The sequence below is a fragment of the Agrilus planipennis genome, unplaced genomic scaffold (genome assembly GCF_000699045.2).
Source record: "Agrilus planipennis isolate EAB-ADULT unplaced genomic scaffold, Apla_2.0 scaffold80, whole genome shotgun sequence".
Classification (NCBI taxonomy): Eukaryota; Metazoa; Arthropoda; class Insecta; order Coleoptera; family Buprestidae; genus Agrilus; species Agrilus planipennis.
This window is the reverse complement of record NW_020438873.1, coordinates 906522-929657: the sequence shown is the minus strand read 5'-3', so window position 1 is coordinate 929657 and position 23136 is coordinate 906522. Positions and strand designations below refer to the sequence as shown.

At 36.2% G+C, this 23136-nt stretch overlaps 3 protein-coding genes across 3 annotated transcripts in view; 1 reads left to right on the top strand and 2 right to left on the bottom strand.

The window, feature by feature from the left end:
- The window catches only part of LOC108734761 (nucleolar protein 4), a 75291-nt gene that overhangs the window by 19035 nt on the left and 33120 nt on the right, over nt 1-23136 (top strand). The gene's annotated exons all lie outside the window — the stretch shown is intronic.
- On the bottom strand, nt 9569-11581 carry LOC108734800. The gene is made up of 2 exons (XM_018466480.2): nt 10963-11581; nt 9569-10225 (listed from the first exon to the last, which is right to left on the bottom strand). Exons 1-2 carry the CDS (start codon nt 11105-11107, stop codon nt 9705-9707), a joined length of 666 nt encoding a protein of 221 aa, XP_018321982.1. The 5' UTR covers nt 11108-11581; the 3' UTR covers nt 9569-9704.
- On the bottom strand, nt 11857-13418 carry LOC108734799. Its single transcript, XM_018466478.2, has 2 exons — nt 12998-13418; nt 11857-12547 (listed from the first exon to the last, which is right to left on the bottom strand). The coding sequence occupies exons 1-2, from the start codon at nt 13134-13136 to the stop codon at nt 11973-11975; spliced, it is 714 nt and encodes a 237-aa protein (XP_018321980.1). The 5' UTR covers nt 13137-13418; the 3' UTR covers nt 11857-11972.

The following is a 23136-nucleotide window of genomic DNA, read 5'->3' as shown; positions in this document are numbered from 1 at the left end:
CAATAGGGTCGCGCCAACCAACGGCGGCGGCAACATGCCGTGGAGCTGTCACCGCCGCATTCTCCGCTGCCTGCCACTGAGACCGTCACTCCACCTCCGACTGAACGAACGACCGACGATTCCAACGACCATCACGGGCCGCTGCTATCGATCCGCTACGGGCATGTTAATTAATTATAGTCCTGGTGCGATGCCGTTGCCGTTACCTCAGCTGCCTGTCTGCTTTGCCTGCCTGCCTGCCTGCCCGCCTGTCGCTGTCTCTGCTCTGCCGCGTTTCTGCTTATATTCGACGCTTGGGGCGTTCTCTGGGGTCCGCTTCGTTCTCTCCGCATCGCATCGCATCGCATCGCTTCGCAATAATGGCATAGCCATCGTCGTCTCGTCTGCTGGCGTTACTCGCTCTGCTTATTTCTGCCGCGTTGATGTCGCTTCGTTGATAAATTTGCCCCATCCGTTCGTCGTTAATTCGAAAAATTTAATACCGAGAGAAATAAATGTGCGATTTGTTATCACTGTACAGTCGCGTCTTCGGTAAAAAAAAATTATTGAAACTCAGCCGCCGACCTTCAAAGCTTTTTTCCAAGTAATTGAACCGTCACTGTATGTATGTATGTAATTCCCGTTTCGTATTTTGCTTTTTGAAAGCGCTCGTTTTTAAAAATTTAAAAAGAAAAAAGTCTTATAAATTTATTAAATGACCTAAGCTTCTAATCGTAAGATTTGCAACCACATATTTATAAGATGTAAACACTTACATCTTGGATATTAATTATATCTAGGGATGTTGAAATGAATTGTTTTTTAGGGGTGGAAAATATGTTATCTGGTATTTTGACTATCTAGCTAGCGCCTCAAACGGTGGAAAATTGAAAGCAAACTATTTGCGCAGGTGCTTCAGCTACATAATTACTAAAGAATGCTAATTTAATTCGCTATTAATATACGAATTAGTAGTTTCTAATAGCCAATGTCATTTTTAAAAGAGAATATTATGTAAAGTTATGCTGCCAACCTCTTCACGAAGTTCATTCTCTCAATCAGACTTACGTTTGCCCATTATGGTTAAATAATGTTTTAATATTTTCATCTGAATCTAGTACTTATGTATGTAGTTGGTAAACAACTGTCGTCTTGTGTCCATGGAGCATCATTATTGTTCTATATTCTAAGGTATGAGCTTTGGTTACTTTTTCACATAAAGCTGTCTTTCATCAAAGGATATCAAAGTAATAAAGTCGACCAGTAAGTAATTAAAAGTATCTCCTCGTACACTCCCTAAGTGTCAGCACTTATTAACGTTAAGTGCTGTACGTAGCCGCCTACGCAGTTCCCTAGCATTGGTATATGTTAAAGCTCATTTTCCGTTCCTTCATCCCTCTTTCGTTCTACTGCACTTGGCTTAAACTTTCCCTCTCTTTACAAAGGCCGCCGACAAATAAATAAGTAGGGAAAGTTTACTCTGTCATCAGAGCGTTTTCGTTCTGATGTAAAAGGATAACGCCGATAGTTTCAAGGTGCTTTACTTCGATGATTTCTCCCCGTTTTACGGACGATGCTCGTCAAAAGATAACTTTGTGTTTCTGTCTCTTTTTGCTTATTATTCCTTCGAGGCACAAGAACAGGAACAGGATAAAGTAATTAAACAACTTGAGGATTTAATATTTAATACAGTGCTTTCGAAGAAATCGGTGAATTGAAACTTATCTTAATCAATATTTCATCATCATCATAAGGTCGTTAGTCCTAAGATTCGTTGGACACGTACCCCTACTCTTTCCTATCCTGAGCTAATCTTCGCATTTCCCTAAAACTAGAACAGCCCACATCATTAACTATTTGCGAACAGTAATCTAATCCAGGTCTACCTCTACCCCTTTTGACTCCTGTTTCTGCCTCTAATATGTCTGACTAGACCTTCGTGCCTGAAAACGTGTCCTACCAACATATTTCGCCTATTTTTTATTGACTTTTTATTGATCAATATTTATAAGTAATTAAATTTGTCTCATATGTTTTCCATTGTAGTTAACGTTAAAAAATCTGACTTGTGATTCCCTCGTATTCCATTTTCCCTAGAACATCTTGGGAATGAAAATTAAAATTTTTATAAATTTAACTTTTAAATCCTAATGTGCCTAATTTTTTAATACGTTTCTTTCTTTGATGTCTTAAAAAAGAATTGGCCATATGAAACACAGGTAACAGGGAAAGTCGAAAAGATAGGAGTGTAACCATTAACTGAGCTCCAACCTACACATTAGCATGGTACTACGTAACAAACACCGTTATTAATTCGTTGGGAACATGGGTTATTCAAATTTTTGTTGATCGCTGGTAAAAATATTCAGCAATAGTTTTGCAACCAACACAAATATCAAAGGTTAACCGTCTGCTAAGAACACTTATTATTTAGGTAATAAAATTAAAATTGTATTTTCAAATAAGTGTAGGAAAAATAATATGAATATTTCCCTTAATCATTTTTTACCAACTTTTAATGTGCATGGGTAAATTAGGTACATATCTCTACAGGAGATTATTAAACGCTTATTGGGCGGAATTTACTCCAACCCATAGCAAAAAGAAGAAAAACGAACCCTTATGTTTATTCATCTAACCATAAGTTACTGTTGTTTTATTATTTCTCTCTGGTAGAATTACTCGGCACTGCAGAGTAGCCAGTGCCCCGACCGAGTCCATCGGATATAGATTCCAAACCAGGTACTCTCTAGTTTTCACCTGGTTCTTGAGACAAAATTACAATCAATATCATCGCGACCATTTATAAAACAATTATTATTTATAGCAATAAAGCTCATCCTTTAAACAGTTGATCATTAAGTAACAGGCTTTGTGGTTAGTAAAAGAATATTAAAAATTTGACTTTCAACAGTCAGTTATTTTCTGGAACGACTTCTACATTTAACATTTTGGGCAATCGAGTGCCTGCTTGATAAAGTATAAGGACATTCAGGTTTGATAACAAAGGAAATCTCAAATGCTCGGTAATTTGTTCGATCAACAGTCCCATTCTCTTTTATCAATCAAGATTTACTTCAATAACGAGTCCTTACGTAATTCCTTATTATATCAAGCCCAAAGCCTGCCATGTAAACCGAAGCGACCTTCCCTTTTCCGGTCGCTTTTTCCGATCATTGTGGAACGTGGTAGGTTTTATTATCTAGTCGCTACTCTACGCGTTTGGTAGTCCTACAACGTATAACCCGCCGCAGGGAGTACGAAGGGATCCAGCAGCCGATATCGCAGCAGGCGAGGCGATGCGGTAGTGGCGTCGCGTCGGAGGGTTGCCTCGCCAGCACTGGGGAGAAAGCGACCTCCCCCAATCGCTCTCACGCTATCTTCCTCTTTCACTCTGTGCATTGTCCTTATTCTGCATTATTCCTCTGTTTCGCAGAACCCTGTAGATCAACGCAACGCTACGGAAGTCAGCGGTTACAAGTTTATTTGCTTTCGCTTGCGCCGTTACTTACCCACAAAACAAAAGAAAAACGCGTTCGAATGCGTTTTATTAATCAAATTTTTATTTTTTCATGCGCCAGTTACAGTTACAAAAGGTTTGTATCTTCATTTTCTGTTATATTCTCGTATTTTACGATACATATTGGGGTTGCAATCAATTAAAAACACTTGACGAAAACAGTAACTCATTAGAAAAAATCAACTTCGTAACACGCAAAAATGATTTGACAGGAATAGAAGAAGGGTGTTTATTAATGTTTATATCAACAAAACATTAATTGAGGAATGATGTAGAAAATGAACATTTACAATTTTAATAAATTACGAACTAAAGGCAACTAAGAGGTGAAGGTTTTATTCTAGCAAGTATCCGACTTTCTCCATTGCTTTAGTGACAAAAATTTCTTATGGGGGTAAAATTCTTAGAATATTTTCCGTTAAGAATATGTACACATTTAAGGCTGAGGATTCAAATGTTATTTTTGTTTGACTTAAAATACGTATTTCTGTTTGCTTAAAAAATAAATATGTTCAGTTTTGCTTACTACTACATTTATAAATTAAATAATAATATATAGAAAACCGTAAAATACTACCAAACAAAGTAGAAATGCGTAGTTGTTCACACGCGGCAAAGAATTGTGCAAACAATACAGGCCTTGCGATTGCCGCTAACTTTTTGAATGAAAATCTGTCAGACAATATTCCGCCTGAACACAGGCTCTTTGGTATCAGAGCAGACCTTATGGCGCACTAGTTGTAAATTTCAGAATCGGTCGCGGTATTATAACGAAGCTTCGCATTCGCTAATGGCAACTTCGCAAAGGTATACTTCATTTACTTTTTCTAGCGATGTGCCCCTTCCAATGTCTTGGATGCGCGCTGGCAAAATCGTAGGTAGGGAGAAAAAATCTCATTCTCGACTCTTGTTCATTGAACATACTTTTTCATACAGTACCTGCCAAAAGTTTTGTTCAATCATGATAGTAGTGCGAGTCGAAAACAATCGTTAAAGCCTTTAATATGTCATCAAATATAAATAAACATCTCGTTGATATTTTCAATAGTAATTGGTACCAATAACAGCACATTTGAGCAATGCAATTGTAGTGGATAAAATGGTCAATTTTCCGTGCAACACTGTACGGACTGTACGCTCCTCACCGGTTAAGAGTTTGACCGAGAGTTGTCTCCTTTCTTTTCTGGCCTAGTACTGTTCTTTTCTATTTTGCGCCGGTCAAACTGAAGGTCACATCGCTACAGAAACTAAACGAAGTATATATTTACGTAAGCATGCATGCATGATGCATGTGTTAATAACATTCGCACTTACATAGACATGTATGTATGTCCGTATTGAGGCAACAAGCTTGCTACGTGTTCTTTGTCCCGCTGACGTAGCGATGACATTTTTACGTAACAACACACCTATTCGGTCTCAGACTGGTAGGTTGTTGTAAATTATTACTCAGGTGACCACTAGGCAAAGACGAACTAATATACGCTATATGTCATTTCGTATGTGCTTAGGAAAAAAACAACGGACTTGTATAACGAAAATAAGTACTCTTGCTGCGTTAAAGTTTTTTATTTTCAAAAACACAACAGTATGTACCTACAAGACTTAATATAACCTTACCCTATCCACAATCCGTTCAATTCGAATAATTTTGGCAGATATGGGAGCACCTTTTCGTCATGAAGGAAATATAAAATTATTTCCGAAACTGCCTGTCCCTTTTTTGAATCTTTTTTTATTACTACTGTTTTCAAGTTTAAATAGACTTCAAAAGCCTGCACACAAACCATAAAATCCAAACAAAAAGTTAGTAGGTCTCCCAGGCATTTTAAACTACGTATTACATAGTTTTTGGATATTTTTGTTAGAAAAAGGAACAATCATTAAATAAGTGTTATTCGAACCTGAAAATCATTTCTTCCCTAATATGCACTGATATACGTATGTGATATGAAATATTCCTGTTAATTCGCGTTATGTATAATTTGTTACATCCATGAAAAATTGGAAATTTAATTAATCGAATGTTTCATGCGTTAATAAAGGACCAGGCACTCAGTCTGGTTGTAATCCACTGCCATAATTTGAAATTCCTACGAATTACCATTGACATAATATGATCCCCTTAAAAATTTCTAATTTAATGCAATTATCTGTATATAATACATAATTGAATAAGGTTTCATAGATTAAGTAATGACCAATATCGTATTGTAGTTGCTAAATATGTATTAGGAACTGGAACCTCGTCATATCGTTAACAATGAAAACTAATTTACTTACCAAACGCGAGACCAAATTGTCATTGAATTATTAATGAAGTTGCATAATTTTCATATTTTAATTAGATATATAAATTAAATGGCAGGTAATAAACATTGTCGTAGTTATTAGTGTATCATTCCATTAATTCCAAAACTTCGTTCTGGTACTTTGGTACTTCAATTTGTTCTAATACTTTTCACATCTTACATATTCCGTATGAATAACAAAAAAAATAATTAATTTTTAAGCCACTAAAAGGAATCGTACTTTTTTGAGTGAATTCCCTCGAAGGGAATTTAAAAGATAGAGTGATTCAAAAGGAAGGTTTATATGTATAATACATGCATAATATAGTAGGGAAACACTAATAATTTTAGNTGTTTCTATTTTCTTGTAGAATTTTGAGTTGATATTATTCATTATCATTATTTTCCTAATAATCACACAGACAAAATTATTTGATGGCACGTCTATGACCTGATTTAACTTTTCTTTATAAAAATGGCACGACGGTACTTAAAGGTTCGCCATCCCTGCCATATATCATATATCGTTAATTTTTTTAGGTTCTCTAAACGTCTATCATTGGCAATGGGGAATTGCAACGAACGATACCTACACAATACATGTGTGGTAGTCTGGCCTCTGTTTTGCGATGCCGACCACGGCCCGACCAACAAGAATTACGGTGTATATACATCTAATATAGTATACGACAGCACAACGCAACGGGCCGTTTTGCCGAGGCTGACCGCGCTGCGCCGGATAGTGGCTGGCATGTTGCCGCCGGACGTCCCATCCCTCGGCCGCACCATCAGCCAGCTGGCCATTTGTTTCGCGTGTTTCGCCGCCGTATTATTATTATTATAGTCATTATCATTATTTTCCGTTCGGTTGTCCGCTACTCACCAAGCGATGGTCAACGATCCGATAACGCGCCATCGGAACGGTCGTAGCCGCACTATAAACCCCCTCAGTTTTTATATCCGCTGCATATCGCAAGATTGGGATGGCGGTAAAATTACTTTGGCATATGACGCGTAAAATTTTTGAAAATCCCCTGAATTGAATAATGAACTCTTTTTTGTTACGGAAACAAAATAAAACTGTAATTCTTATAATACACAGCACCTTTATATAGATATATAGATACAGGGTGTCTTAGGAAGAATCTTAGGATGCAGATTTTTAAATATTAAACAAATACTTTTATATTCTCTTAAAAAACGATTTTTAAANTCTCGATAATAATTTAAACAAAACAAAAATATACATATTTAGTATCAGCATTGCACCCGTGCGAAGCTGGGGCGGGTCGCTAGTTAGCGATAAATAAAAATATTATCTTAGTACGAACACGAAAACCCTTAGGTCATGAATATACGAAACCACCCCTTCTAAGTACCCACGTAAATAAATACACACGTGAATTAATCGTGTATCATCATCATCTTAATATTAGAACTAACTGATGTCAACAACATAGAATGACGTGCCTGTAAACTTAGTTGGTCGGCTGACTGGCTCGTTCTCAATAAAGAGCGATGAAAGATGAAGTTTCGCACTGCTTCATTAAATTAGCGATGCGATTCGAGACCGATACGACAGGCAGTACATAGAATAGAGTCAGGACTGGGGGCGAGAGAGACTCAGTTTAGAAATTTACGATTGTAGAAGCAGATCCGGCAACAATAGAGAGAGGCGAATGCGAAGCGGCCGCACTTCGCTTCGTTTTAGCTCGCCGCCTGCCTCGAAGGATATAAGGATATAAGCAAGCACGGACGGAGGCAGGAGCAAATTGCTAATCGCTACAGACGTTTCTTTATCCGTAAAGTGTTTACCGCGGTGATAATTTATTACCTACGGTGGCGGACGGCGCAGAGCTATAATACCTCCGTACCAAACTTTCATCCCTGCGTTCGTCCGCTACTCGAAACTAATAATTTGTTCGCTACAGGATTATTCCGAAAGCAAAACACTACGACGAAACTCTATAGCAGTCTATCGATGATAGTATTTTTCAAGAATAGTGTTTATTACGTTTTTACACTGCTGTGCCACTTCTTTCGTTCGAAACAAAACTCGAACTATATTTCAATGTTTATTAATAAAACTAACTTCTCTAAAACGCATTAATAATTAAAATTAATATTAATGATTACGTTTTGTGTTTATGCTGATCAAATAAATTTGTTTATGTTAATTGTTACATGAGATTCGATTATAAATACTTATATTGACTGGACCTTTTGACTGCTCTAAGTGCAATGCCTTATTCAAAATTTAAATTTGTCTTTCTATTACTGTTTTCCCTCCAAGGAAGTGGTAATGGTATCCGCTTAGGCTTCAAAAAAATATTCGTTTCAAGGCTATTTCCTATTATTTGAATTTTAATTAGGCGCCAGTACTGAAATGGTTAGTTATGGTATTTATAATTCAAGCCGACCAAGGGCAAGGGTAATAAACCGCTGTATCCTATTACAGCTAAATAATGACGAATTCAATGAATTCGATTAATAGAAATAAATGTTAATAATTCATCAAAACCATCATCATAATCATGATCATAAGGTCGTTGGTCCTACGAATGGTTAGACTCGCACCTTCACTTTTTCCTATCCTGAGCCTAAACCAGTGCCTTCCACGTCCTTAGCTATTTATGATCGCTAGCTAAATCTAGGTCTACCTCTAGTTCTCTTAACTCCTATTTCTGCTTCTAAATAGCCCTTGTTTTTTCGTAATTATCAAAAGTGTAAACTTAATGGGAAATTGTGTCACTTCAATAATTTCCGAATGTGATGTCTCTAATTAAAGATAATCGCTATTAATTTAATAAAATATATACAGATCTATATTAAACAAAAATTAATTTGGCGGTAACAATTGGTCGGTTGTTTGGTTCTGTCTCGGCGAGACAGCTTGGTAATTCTACTAGTAAATGGAAAGTGACCTCGAAGTAACTGAAATTAGTGACTTATTTCAAAATTGTTTGATTTCGTATTAGCATTACCTTTTCTCCTAGTAATAACATCAACATTAAAAGTCGAAATTGATAATTTCCGCATAAACTAAAAAGATTAAGAAAAAGCTTGTCTTCTATCTTTTATTTTTGGGTACCTAAAGAGATTAGTGATATTTTGAGGTAATAACCGAGTGTTGTTATTCACGAAGTGTAAACAATACACGTCTTATTTATAACAATAAAAAATAACGTCATATACGCGTTTGTTATTGTCGTTATTACCGATGGTTTCCAATGTATCTTCAATTTCAAATCGTTTTTTTAATCACTTAGAAGTAAATCTGTGGAAAGTTTGGATATTTATTTAAACAAACAGGAAAAAGTTGTCTTTAAATAGGCAGTGACATGAAAATAGTTTTAACTTATCTCTTTAAGTTAACGTAATCTCGTAAGCTGTTGTTTCATTAAAAAATGCGACAAACAAGTAAAACAATAACAAAAACGATCTAGTAAACAGATCGTCATTTAGCACGCAGGCTTTGTCCATTTTTATAATGCAGGTAGTGATGCCTCCAAAAGAATCGATAACAATGTAACGACAAAATATCATACACCTTCAAATGCCATAACTTTTCGATCATTAAGGTCACAAGAAGTTTGACTTTGGCAGTTCAAATTTCGTTTCGTTCACATAGTACAAGTCAAACCTAAAGGATTTGAATTTCATTCTAGAAATTTTTATTATAAATTACCTTTTTTGTTTACAACTGCTTCGTAATATTTTCTATTATCACATAAAAAAACAAAGTTATTCTGTAACTTATTTAATAAAAAGTTACAATATAACGTTATTTACACATTATCAGTACTGCCAAAACGGTTTTCAAACATAAAGTAATCCTAAAAGTTTTCTAGGAGCTAAAATCTCATATAAATAATTTACAAAAATCAGACGGTAAATAAAATAATGAAATTTGTTCATGATTCGGACATTTCATTATCTCTACGTTTATATATTTCTTCTAAAATAAGTTCTTCAATCTTCATCCTTAAAGGCAACTTACGATGTGGAGGAATCTCTTTAAAATGACCATGCAAACTGAGAAGAAATTGAAGATCGTGATCTTGAGCAGCCATCCATACAATTTTTTCGGTTCTCTCTCTGTGTGGAACGCTGCCACCAAAAACTTTACTCTTAATTTCCTGATTAAGACTGCTGTTTTGAGTAAAGTCTTCTTGAGACATATCGTTAGTTTCTGGATATTGTAAGGGATCCGTAATGACCGTATCGGTTACATAAGCGGCGTCGTCATCTACAGATTCAGTTTTGATCCGTATTTGTGTTCGAGGCTTCGCCTTGTTCCACGGAGCAGTCAAAAGAGTTTCCCTGAGGAATTCCATCTCTTTCATGTAACGCCATTTTCTTATATGCAGCTTTTTGAAAATGAGCTTTCTATAAGTATCGCGGAGCATTTTCCATTTGGTTCTCCCTTGATCTTCTAGAATACAAAGATGGCAACAGTCGTGAATAAAATCTATGCTATACACACATCAGTTAAACGGTATTGGTGTCAAAACATGTGTACATTTGCATAATTGCTTGCTCCATATGCAATATATGAGGAATAATTTATTTCGTCGCATTTTTACTATTTTTGTCAACTACGTGTCTTACAAATTCAGTAAATCAACTCGTATGTCAATGAGTATTAAATTTGAAATTTGACTTCAAACAGAAACCTAACCTAATACTAAAAAGGTTAATTAGAGATAAAATGAACGAACAGAAAAAAAAACAAGAATTTTGGTCCTATGTGAGAAAAAAAATAAAATGGACAATATGAACCTGATTTATTAATCCACAAAACATTAACTTGTTTAAGGTTCAGCTGTTAAAAAAAAAAGCTATCTCCCCCACCTTCTAATATCTAATTATATTGTGGAGAATGACCGAAAATCGATGAAAAAAATTTTGGAGCGATTTTGGTCTGGAGCCCCAATTCTAGACAATTAATATTTTCCTTGTTCATTTTAATAATAAGCACATTTGCTTGTCTTATTCCTAAAAAAATATTTGTAACAACTTTTTTTGGATTGCTGGCAACAACGAGAAAGATAAGGGTGAGCCGCACAAAAGCGCTGCGCATGTACATGACCGACGACAGTATTGCAGCGTAGTGTATTGCTATGCATATGGAGGTTAAAGTGGATTCAGCAGTAAGGTGCGCATACTTACTCGTTATTTGTAATTTGGTCGCGATTTCTTGCCAAAGTTCATCGCGAGTTGTTGTTATCGATTCAGGCCCGTCAACAGTGGCACTCCTGTCCCATAGCAGAGGACGTTGTTTCACTTCTTCTATAAGTTCTGAAACGTTCAGCATGGCGTACTGAATTCGAAAAATAACACGTAGTGTACCGCTCAGCGACACTAAAGCGACTAAACGCGACTGTTCGCGAGGCTAGTTCGCGTCGTGCTTCCCTGCCGCCCGTTCCCCGTTGTGGCTGCACTCTACAAAACTCGGTGACGACCGCTAATGTTAATACGTACTATATTGGACGTACCTACATAATCTACAGTAACTTACACTTCATTGCGCACAAAATATCGAAGGCCAATTCATGGTCGTAACAAATTATGATATCGCACTTTTGATTATATTATTATGGTTATGGGAATTGCCTCCTACTGCTAATTTGATTCTCACAAAAGATAAAGGATAGTGCAAAAATGTGTGGATTTTATATTCAAACTCAACTCATTAGGAACAAAACTGATTTTTCTTTTAAATTTTGGGCAACTTTACACTTGGTATGGAATACGGTTTATACAAAAACCGACATTTTAGAAAACCGGTTTTCGAATAGTAATTTTTCCAGAAAACCGGTTTTAACCGGTTTCAAATTTTTATAAAAGAATTTATAAAATATTTTCTACTAAAAAACCGGTTTTCGAATTTCATAATTTTCTACAGAAAACCGGTTTTTAAAAACCGACAAACCCTAGTATGGAATATGGTTTTTCGGTTACTTGATCTTGGAAACTGTTGTAGACTAACCGAACTCTCAAAATTTTCTGATCAAAACATAAATAGAACCCTCAAAACCTTTAAATTTTATAACTTCAAACTGTTCATCATAAATTTTATTAATACAAAATATTTTATTCAACATAATAAATATTCTATTCAATACGCAATAGATAACGATCTAAACTAAGTAGTATCAGTAATACCGTAAAAACTATTACTATGAATCCTTTTCATTATTTACTTCTTGGTCTTCTATAATTTGATCGCTGTACAGTTCTTCATAGAATATTTTTTCTAGTTTCATTCGCACTATTAACTTTTTGTGCGGTGGTACTTTCTTTAAATGAGAATGAAGGCTCAGCAAAAACTGCAAGTCTTCGTCATTGGACGAGAGACGCATAACTTTAATGTGATTTTCGTTTTCAATCGAACCCTGTACTTCAATGTACTCCGGTTCGCAGTCATCGGATGGCCTCTTTTTCCTGCAAGATCTCAGCAACGTTTCTAAGTTGCTCGTTTCTTCGGAATCGACCACATTAATATCGGAAAATGACACGTATTCATCTTCTGATGGTTCCGTTTTTAGCATGTTGCCAAAAGATGATGATTGCGCCATTTTTGACATTAAACTAACGTCTAGAGTGCGAGGCTTTGTGCTCATAACTGCGTCCTTTAGAAAGCTCATCATTTTAAAATAGCGCCATTTCGGTTCTTCTCCTGTTTCGTACTGCTTGACAATTAGCCGACGGTACGAATCTCGAAGATTTTTCCACCTTGTACGAGCGACTTGTTCTAAAATATGAAATTAACTTTCGTACATCAAGAATTTACTAGCTACACTTAATTTAACATGATAATCCAGCTCAACAGATTCTTTATGAATTCACAAAAATGAAATGTAATAAGTAATGAAAGTGTGTGAAACATTGCTCTTTTTGGTCTCCGTCCTCATGATAATGGCGAAAAGTTTGCAAACTTTATAGTCTTAGGTAATATAAAAAGTGTAAATACAAAATGATATGGCTGTAACTTGTGAAAACGGTTATGTTATTAGCAAAAAAGAACGTGGAACTGCGTTTTGAAGGTCGAAACAACGATTTAGAATCTGTCGGGCTGTATTTTGCGTTTAGTCACGGTTTCAGCGACAGAGCGCGACGCGACGAGCGCAAGCGCGCCGCCAGTGTTATCGCGCCAGTCGGTGGCACCGCGTCGCGATCAAGAAAGTCGTGATAAATTACTTACTGGGGGCTCTTAACTTTGCGGCAATTTCATCCCATAGTTCTTCGCGTTTGGACACATCGTTAACTTCACATTCCAAATCTGACTTGTCCCACAAAAGTCGACGTGCTGCCACTTCTTTTATGAGTTGGAAGTTGTTCATGGCGATGACGCGGCAAAATGGCGGGCAACGAGAACTTCGCGCGAGAGCGAACGACGCGAACTTCTCCACAGCGAGAAATAGACTGTTATGTCGCACCGCTCGCTCCGCTTACGTCGCTCGTCGTCGTGTTGTTGGCGAGCGACATCACGTCGCCAACCGTCGCCTCCTCGCGTGTTGTCTGTTTTGTCCTTGAACGATCACCGCGATATTTCTTTCGAACGATTTTTCACTATTATAACGTACAGTACAATCTATACGCATTGTTGCCGATTATGCTAAATTGCTCTTATCTGGGACACAATTGAGTGACTTAATAAATTGTTACCACTTAAGGTTTGAATTTCCGTCCTTCTTTGTGTTAGGTTTTTAAAAATTATTTACTTACAGCAGAAATAACTATCAGCCTGTCAAAGTCAAAAAATAGTAATATCATGTACCTATAATGTCGCTTTTGTCAAAACAAATATAACAAACATTCTTCACAATTACTGTCTAACAATAAACCTTTAACATAACATTATAAATTTATATCATTCCTTTTGGCAACGTCGTCGAAATCGTTTATTTTTGAAACGTTTGTAGGTACCCATGACAATTAAATGTGATGCGGCACTATGAATTAGTGACCGACTTTTTCATACATAGCAGAACAGCAATCATTGGGCCAACCTCTGCCAGATCGGCTAGACACGCTATACAGTATTTCGTTGATTTATTATACTGTAATTGTGTGGTATTGATTAGAAATTATACCTGTTTATAGTAATTCATTGCTGTGTCAAATTTCAGGTTTGTGAAAAAAGCGACATATATGTTGTCGAAATAACGCAGGAGGAGTTATCAAATGATTGTGTTTTACTTTAGGTACGGGTACGGAACCATCTAATAAACGCTTTCAAAGTCTAAATTAAAATATCGTACTACATCATGTCTAAAAAAATGTAGTGTTACAGGCGAATTACGATACCGTGGATAGAGAAGGGTAGAAATGAGGAGGTATTGGAAGGAATAGGAGAACAGAGGAGTCTATGAAACTGAATAAGAAGGTAGGACACCGGACACCTTGTCAGGCATGAAGGTCTAGTCAGAGACATATTAGAGGCAGAAACAGGAGTTAAGAGGAAAAGGAGTAGATCTAGATTAGATTACTGTTCGCAAATAGTTAAGGAGTGGAATGTTCTAGTTTTAGGGAAATATGAAGATTAGCTCAGGATTGAAGAGTGGAGGTGCGTGAACAACCAGTCTTAGGACTCTCGACTTTATGATGATAACTACATCATATTCTTTCTCATCATTTACAGTCACTGATAAATAACTTTAACACGATTTATCCGACTTGTAAAAATTACACCTCTTAGAATTCCTTATTTTCTCTTCAACTCCTCTGATTACTTTTTTCTGATTGTTGCATCCCGAACAGTTCCAGTAATGGTTACTCAAAAATTATCAGAAATGATTTTCGTAGTTGTAACGAGGTTAGGAAAAACAGCCGGATTGTCAGAGATAATGCCTTTTAATATCATGTTTCACAAATACTGCGCTGCATCATCAGGATATGAATGCCTTGCTGGTCAACAACAACACGGCGTTGTGACACATTCATTTATTTATTACATTGCTTTTATGAGCATTTAACGGACAATGTGAGTACATGCTAGAATTGCCTAGAAGTGTACCTTCTTTTGGAAAGCACGTTATTGTTGTTTTTTCATTTTCTTTGCCAAATAGTCCATGAATGTTAGTAAACAATTAAGCCTGTGTCGACCGCTAGGTACCTAATGGAAATCGCCCGGTCCTCGCATGTAAATATTCTCCCAAAAATCACTTATTGGTAATGCATATATATAGTCTCTTTAGTTTAAGAAAAATCGTTTTTAACATTTAAATAAATAGTAATTCATTTTTTTTACTGTATAGGTTAAATAGTAATTATTTTCAAAGACAATATCACAATCACTTCGATCCTTTTTGTAATGGAGTCCTTAAAGGTAGGTGACCCATAACGAGAGGCGCATAGGTAGTAGCAGCGATTAAATTTTTATGTTGGTATTACGGTCACATTATCAAGCGTTAGAATTGTTTGCGTTAGTAAACTGCTAAAATTACGACTTTTCGTTCCCTGAAAGAATCGAATTGTCGGAATTTTCCCTGGCAACGAAACGTCCCGCGTTCAAAGACCGCATCCTGTGTCTATCTTGTCTCTGTTGTTATAAGCCAACGTTTCAATTGCGGTGAATAGTTCCACGATTCGTATTCGTAGCAACTGACGTTAGTACTAGCGTTTCCTGGCTTCTCTCTTGGAAGTCGCGCCCGTGTTGGTTGCTGCTGCCGGAGATATGCGGCTGCCGACACATCGTCGATCCTTCGCGTCGCGTCGCGTCGATTACAAACTGCCTGTCACACGCCATAAGTGTAGAACTGGCGTCCGTGACTCTTGCCGATAAAATGTTCGTTGTTTGACTTGTATTTTTCTGATAAAGAAAAAACTTAAGGGAGTTTCCACCTTAAAATTTCAATCAAAGTTTGTGAATAATTTCCAGGTGTTCGGTAGCATTTTACCTTTTTATATATATTATTATTTAATTTACATTCATCAATTAGTAAAAAAAAAATTGAACATCATATTTATTTCCAAAGATTCCGATTTTTTCCTATTTCATTTTTGAAGCAAACTGAAATAAGTTCTTTAAGCCAAACAAAATAACATCTTTTACCTGATTTTCCGACCATTTGAACCCTCAGCATTGAATGTGTACGTATCCTAACGGCAAAGATTCTAAGAATTTTACCCCCATTAGAAATTTTTGTCACTATAGCAAAGAAGAAAATTAGAGTACCAGTTTTTACCAGCTTGTTAGTATTTTTTTGTAGTTACCAAGCTGTTTCGCCCAATTATTTTACCGCTAAATTTATCTTTTGTGTATAGTTTTGTATATATTTTATTAAATAAACAGTGATTATCTTTAATTAGAGACACTACATTCGGAAATTATTGAAGTGATCTAATTTCCCATTAAGTTTACACTTTTAATAATTTACGAAAATGCATATATTTATCTTTGATAAATTTGTGCAAAATTTAAAAATTGTAGGAAGAATAATTAAGAATAAATATTAATTAACGTGAATTAGATGAGTATTTTACACTGATGGAACAGATTTTAATGAAAATTTGAACTATTTCTGTAGATATATATTGACAAACATATCAGAAAAGCTTCGGGATTGGGAGACGATTGCTGTGTCACAAAAAAAAAATAAATATGTGAAAGTACAGTGGAACTGTAACTTATAACGACCTTGATTATAACAACAATCGTAATTTCAATAGTTTCAGACCAACGCTAAAAATGTCGGTCTTAACGACCTAACGTCATATTTTAATGGTAGGAATCATTGAAATGGTGGTATTATTTCGATATTTCACCATAGGCATCTCGGACTGTCATAAGAAAAGTGACCCATAAACAATTGCTTTTCTTATCATTTGTCGGAGGATTGGATGATGAACGTTTATGTATACATTAAACATCATACATATTTGTTGGTTCATAGAGTCAATGATGTACAGATACATATATATATACAACACCATGTCAACTACATAAGGCCAACCCCTCATTTGGAAACAATCAAATGAAGAAGTTCTACTTTCACTCACTTTCACTTTGGAAATCGTTGATAAATAGATAGTTCATGCAAATGTTCATCTTATATTCAGTTTCTCTGAAAACATCCAGTTTTACGGAAGATCGGAAAACCTTCAAATATTATGAAACAAATTTAATATAAGTATTGTTTTTGCTTTTAAATCGAGTTGTGGGCTGGTTGAAACAGAAATAGTCTGGTGCAAGAACTAAATGGATATCAAGAAGCTGCTCATGTTAGCCCAAAAATAGTTGGAAGATGTTCCCATATTCACCATTTTTATTTTGTGATTCAGACCGTTTCTGTGCTACAAACGACCAGAATGGTAAATGGTAAGTACGGAAGGGCGGGAGGATAAAACCAATTAGCCCGAATTAGAATTTATCGCGTTGCCGGAACGTTTCGGGTTAGCCAAAGTCTGTTCCGGACTGTGGACCCTGTTGTTTTACCGCAGCTTTATCCGCTATATATCTATACATATAGTATCACACTCTGCTTGCCGCAGTGTTCCTCTAATGGTTCACTTTAGACGCGAGATGGACCTTTGACTAAAATTACTAGCGAACGAATACTTTTCGAATATTAAAGAAGATTTATTATCGCATTTGATTAGTATAATATCAATTAAATCACATCGTGCTAATTTTGAAACAAGCGATTTTAAAGTTTTTCATATGGTTACGATACTTTTATATACTTATGTTAAATGTCCAGGCAAAATTCTGTCGATATTCTAATTACTTTTATATTAAATTCTTGGAAAGAAATATATGGTTGAATAAAAACTTCCGTTTAGCGTGGTATCCTTCAAGAAGTCTACAATAGTGTTGATACCGGGAGATCAAAAATAATATTCGAGAACTTACGGAAACTAGTGACGATATGTAATAAATATGGTTTCATTAGATCACTTTATTGTATCGACAGTAAACCTGCCTTTTCATGATACATGGTGAAGGTACTGCACTACAGTAAAAAGGTTTGATTTTATTGCTAAAAGGATTATCCTTCTAGTTTTTCATACGTATCCTTCAGATCTCGCATTTCTTCTTGATCACAAGAAATGTCTGCATCATATTGATGAGTGCCGAATGTAATATATAAGTTCTGCGGTGAAAACCTAGATGTTTTCAATAACCACCCATTTTGTAGAATATAGGCTAATTTGAAATTCATTGAAAAAACATGTAGATTCCACAATCTAAGAGACCCTGTGTTGGTGCCTAATTTTTTTTGTTTTCCTCTTAGTTGTAATTCTTACGAAGCTGGTAGAATTCAATTTTTCCGCGCTTGGCATTTTTAATCTTCGAAGGAACTGACTTTTCCAGTTTCATAAATGACTACCTAAAACGCGAATTCGCTAATTTCCGCAAATAAAACATCCCTAACAAGTATCTACATTGGAGAGAGGTTTTGAAAAGCCAGCAAGGCATTTGGATGTGTTGGGTAGGGTTGAGCAACCGGGCCGGTCGACTAGTCGCTAGTAGATGGACGGGTCGGGCCGACGGCATCGTCAACGCGCGGCGACGACTGGCGTGTCGCGGCGGCAGCTTTGTATAAGCACGGTCAGTAATTACGTTAAAAAGCCTGGGAATGCGTAGCGGCACCTCACAGGAAATCCGCCGTGCAATGCCACACGATGCCGCCGGTTACTCTCGCTCGCTAGTTCGCCCGCCTGACAAACTCGCCCGCTCGCTTGCCTGCTAGCACCTGCCTCGCCCTCCCGGTCGATCCACTAATTACCGCGGATCGCCAAACCAGCAGCCGATGAATGGCAACTGTGGCGGCATGTAAAGCGTTGCTGCTTGCGATCATACGATCCACACCGTTTCTCATTTTATTTTTCTTGTTTCCTTTTCCACCGTACAGGATACGATCTGCTTAATAACAGTTAGGGCCGAAAGAGAAATTCGGATAATTAATTACGCATTCATTTTAATTTGACGATGTTGCGATTTTTCCGAATGATTTAAAACTGGAGTTTTCGTAATTGTGCATAGAATTGGGACTTCTAATTCAATTGAATAAACTATAAATGTTTCTATTGATAGAAATAAGTAAAAAATTAAAAGAGAGTAAAAAATTTATTCCTTTGGCTGTGTAACTTTTGAAGTGAAAATATAAACTACAACTGTAAAGGCGAGTCCCTAAACATCCTTTGAATAGAGTACCTACTCATTGATAACTTCCAGGGTTAAATAGTACAAAAATAATTCAGCTCATGGTTATAAAAATGGTAAGTCATACCAATTCAGGACGCTATTACAGGAGGAAAATTTCGACATAATTGCTCTCTTGATGGTTATTCCTGTGAAAGGAAAAATGTGGCACAAATTGATAAAAATGATTGCCGTCTATTAGGGTTCGCATGCTGCCATGCCAACTAACTGATTCTGAACGGTTCGTACTTGGATTTTTTGTTTAGTAAATTGCGAACAAGAGTACAAGAACACTGTGTATTATGAGATCTGTTGTAGGGGAGACAAGTGTTTTGCGGCAAAATATTTACAAAATATGGATGTAGATAGAATAGGTATAGAGCAGTTCCACGACTTGAGGCAGATAGAATAAGAAAATATGTATTGGTTTTCAATCTTGTTTTTATTCCAACACACATTTTACAGCACTTCATTGTGGAATCTCTATGTAAATGATCGAGATATTAGTTAAAACGAAAAAATCTATTTTACCTTCCAGATTTTCTTATCTACAGAGCTTACCAAAATTTGAATTTTTAATTTGTTGTAAAGATGCACCTTCATCTATCAAAAGCTTTAGCAATGCGTAACGCTCAGTAAAAGACATGGGAATTTTTGTCACATTCTTAAAATAACTTAACAGATTTAGGAGCCAAAATAGCAAATTTTTTAATAAATAATTTTCTTTTCTCGTTGATGCTAACTGGTGTTTGAATATTTCAACAAAGAAACGTTCAACATTTTAAAGCTTAAGAATCATCATTATCCTTTATAAATTGATAAATCTTGCTATTACGAAATCATTAATTGCACATTATTAAGATTTTTTAAAGATACCGGTCCAACCGTTTCACAAAGCCGTCTTTGATTTTATATTAGGTTCATACAGATATGCATACATATCATACATGTGGATAAATGATTGTGTATCATGCGCGACCTACAACACTCGGAAAACCGTACTCGTTAATTGGGGACTACTGCTGCGCTGTTCTGTGTAATGAGGGCGCAAAATAGGGACCGACGAACACGTCATTAGACAGAAAGCGTACCGCTGGGCGCTGGTGATGGAATACGGTACAAAATTCACGCGGCTCTGCGAGACGAGCGAGCTCGCAATTTACAGGCTACGGATAATTCCACCCCTAGCAACTCTAAAATCATATAAAAAATGAAACAGTTGGCAAAACTCATTCTACGGGAATAATAAAATTTTGAATCGTCGCAAAAAGTGTGGCCTTTTTATTAGATGAACAAACTAAAAAATTAATGAATCTATTACTGAAGGCTTTTAATGAAATAGATCGATGACAAGAGGAGATTAATTATCCTAAAATAAAATAACTTGAAAGCTGAATTAACAAGAATAGCACTTGATCCTTTGGACTGTTCATGATAAATAAAAAAAAAACATCACAGTCAGGATGATATGCTGACGTCTATACAAAACTAAAACTTAAAACCAAAGAGTTATTATTACTTTCTTTTTAATGTATTTTGTAAACGCTTCTAGAAGGACAAATTTGCATTAGAGTGATTTTTCTTGTAACTCTGTAACTGGTATATAACCGCACAGCATCGTCTTTTCATCTGCATTTACCTACTTACACACACGAATTGAAACTTATCAACATAACGTACTGTAGCGAGCACGAGCGTGTTTGTGTGCGATCGGGCATACGTGTGTGTTAGCGGCTTATCGATTCGCCGACTAGCCGCGGGCGCCTTTCTTCATGTGCGCCGTATCTGTAAACGTGTGTCGTACCTGCGTTCTGAGAAACTATTCAAAGAAAAAGAAACTTTTCCGGACGGTTCGAGAAGGCTCCCGAAAGGAAACGAAGGAGTTTTTAAAGGAAGAGACGATCGCCGAGAAGAAGAGCAGAAATAAATTGACCGTTGCAGAAGCGAATCTAGAAATAAATTGACAGCGCAGTGAACAGTGATATAGTAACAGCACTGTAAATAAATAGAATAATTTATCACCTAAGTTAGTAATAATTTAATAGTGTTTTTAAGTTCAATAATAATTAGTGTAAATAAATAGTTTTTGTCGTTGTGAGACTTAAAAGTTAATTTGTTAAACCCACGAACATTACAGTACGAAGGAGGTAAAGGACAGTTCTGGTCGGATTGAGTGCAACTACCAGGAGCTATTTCGATATTTTGTCAACGACAGAAGTCAGACGTTTAGGCTCCTGTGTTGCTCGAGCTTAACAAATTGAACGCAGATAATGTCTGACAGGCAGCCTCGGAAATTCCAGACTGCTGACGTGTGATAAGTAACACGCCGATAATTTTAAGGCGATTATTGGGCCTTGCTTTTTATACTACATTTTCGTCTAATATTGGAAGAGTAAGTCTCATTCGACCCCTGCTTCTTAATGATATCATGACCGATAAATAGATTGTCTTATGCCTCTTCTTCGCATTGTGTCAACCAAATGTTGACCCAAATCAGATGAATTATTTCTTGTAGCCTTTAGCCAACGTACAGGTTTATGTCGTTCACACGTTTGCCGTCGTTGGTTTGCAAAATTTATTTTTTGTCAGAGTAGGGATGTCACAAAAGGCGAATATTTTAAAATTTGAGATATGTGCATTACATATTTACCTACTGATACATACATTACTAAATATCATAAATTATAACATGTGCTTCTCGAACGAACGACTATGAACATTGAAATAGAAAAATCTAACGCTGACCGCTGACCTGTGGCTGATTTTAGGTATCTAGGAAGTCAGATAAGTCAGGACGGAAGTAGTAAAGAGTGTGGCGCTGTACGGGTGCGAAACATGGATGGTAGGCGCTGCGGAAAAGAAAATGTTAGAAGCGTTCGAAATGTGATGTTACAGGCGAATTATGAGGATACCGTGGATAGATGGTTAGAAATGAAGAGGTATTAGAAAGAATAGAAGAACAAAGAAATCTGTGGAAATCAATAAGAAATAGACGAGATAGATTGGTAGGAACCTTTCAGGCATGAAGGTCTAGGTCAGAAACATATTAGACGCAGAAACGGGAGTTAGGGGGTAGAGCTAGCTAGTTTTAGGGAAATGCGAAGATTAGCTCAAGATAGAAAAGAGTGGAGGTACGTGTCCAACCAGTCTTAGGACTGATGACCTTGTGATAATGATGATGATGATGACCTGTTATTAGCTCAAGATGAACAGGAATCATTAAGAGTACATACAGTCTATAAACCCCACGACTGGTAGGGGTCCTATTTAATCATCAAAATTGCATTGTTAAGCATTAGTGGGTTATCCAAAATATTGGTCAACTTTAGATGCAGTGGAGTGATTTTTTTATTTGAAATTTGAAATCATAAAGCTTATGATATAGCAAATGAAAAACTTAACTACTATTTCTACAATGTGTCTTTTTCAATATTTAATTTATTTTAATTTAATACATGTCAGCTGTGATTTAAAACACTTAAATATTTGGTTTTTGCAGATACAGTTTTTTTCCTTTTTTTGTTCGGTTTAACACACCATTCAGTTGCCGTAACACTTTTTTACTCTTGGTATACCTTTGTAATGTATTCGTGTAATTGCTTCTTCATTGTGGCACAAAAGCCCTCCAAATGAATGTTAACCTCTACCATTTTTTTTTACCAACGACTCGAATGATTTTCGCTGACTGCCTGAAGTAGTTCTTGTATCAATTTGCTAATTGCCTTTTTTGTTTAACATCGCACAATGGGCACAAGAGAGGACTAGTTTGTTCCATCATCATAATAGAATTATTTAATTGCCATTGTACTTCTGGGGTGCATATTTTTTATGGTGTTTTTCGTAATTCTGGTAATGAACTAATGACGGTATTCCTGTTCATGTGTACATGTTAGTACCCTCATTTAGTTCGAATTGGGTACCTTACAATGTTGGATGAATGGGACTATATAAGCGAGAGCACTTCAATTAAAAATTATTAACGCCTTTCCATAATTTTTTCGCCGAGTGCGTTTTTTAAATATAATTTTTCGTTTTCAGTGCTATTTACAGCCATGAAAATTTAAAAGTCCAATTAAATTTTAATTATTGCCCATTTATGGTTATTTAGGCTATAAGAGGGACGGTAATTACAGCTGTTACATATTGTAAACGGATCTTTATAACATTCAATTATAGGTAGGTTGGTACTTCAT

Coding starts and splice junctions, on each gene's coding strand:
- LOC108734799 (XM_018466478.2), bottom strand. CDS start 13,136: ATGAACAACTTCCAACTCATAAAAGAAGTGGCAGCACGTCGACTTTTG. Junction 12,548..12,997: donor CGCAAAGTTAAGAGCCCCCA/GTAAGTAATTTA, acceptor TTCATATTTTAG/AACAAGTCGCTCGTACAAGG.
- LOC108734800 (XM_018466480.2), bottom strand. CDS start 11,107: ATGCTGAACGTTTCAGAACTTATAGAAGAAGTGAAACAACGTCCTCTG. Junction 10,226..10,962: donor GACCAAATTACAAATAACGA/GTAAGTATGCGC, acceptor TTTGTATTCTAG/AAGATCAAGGGAGAACCAAA.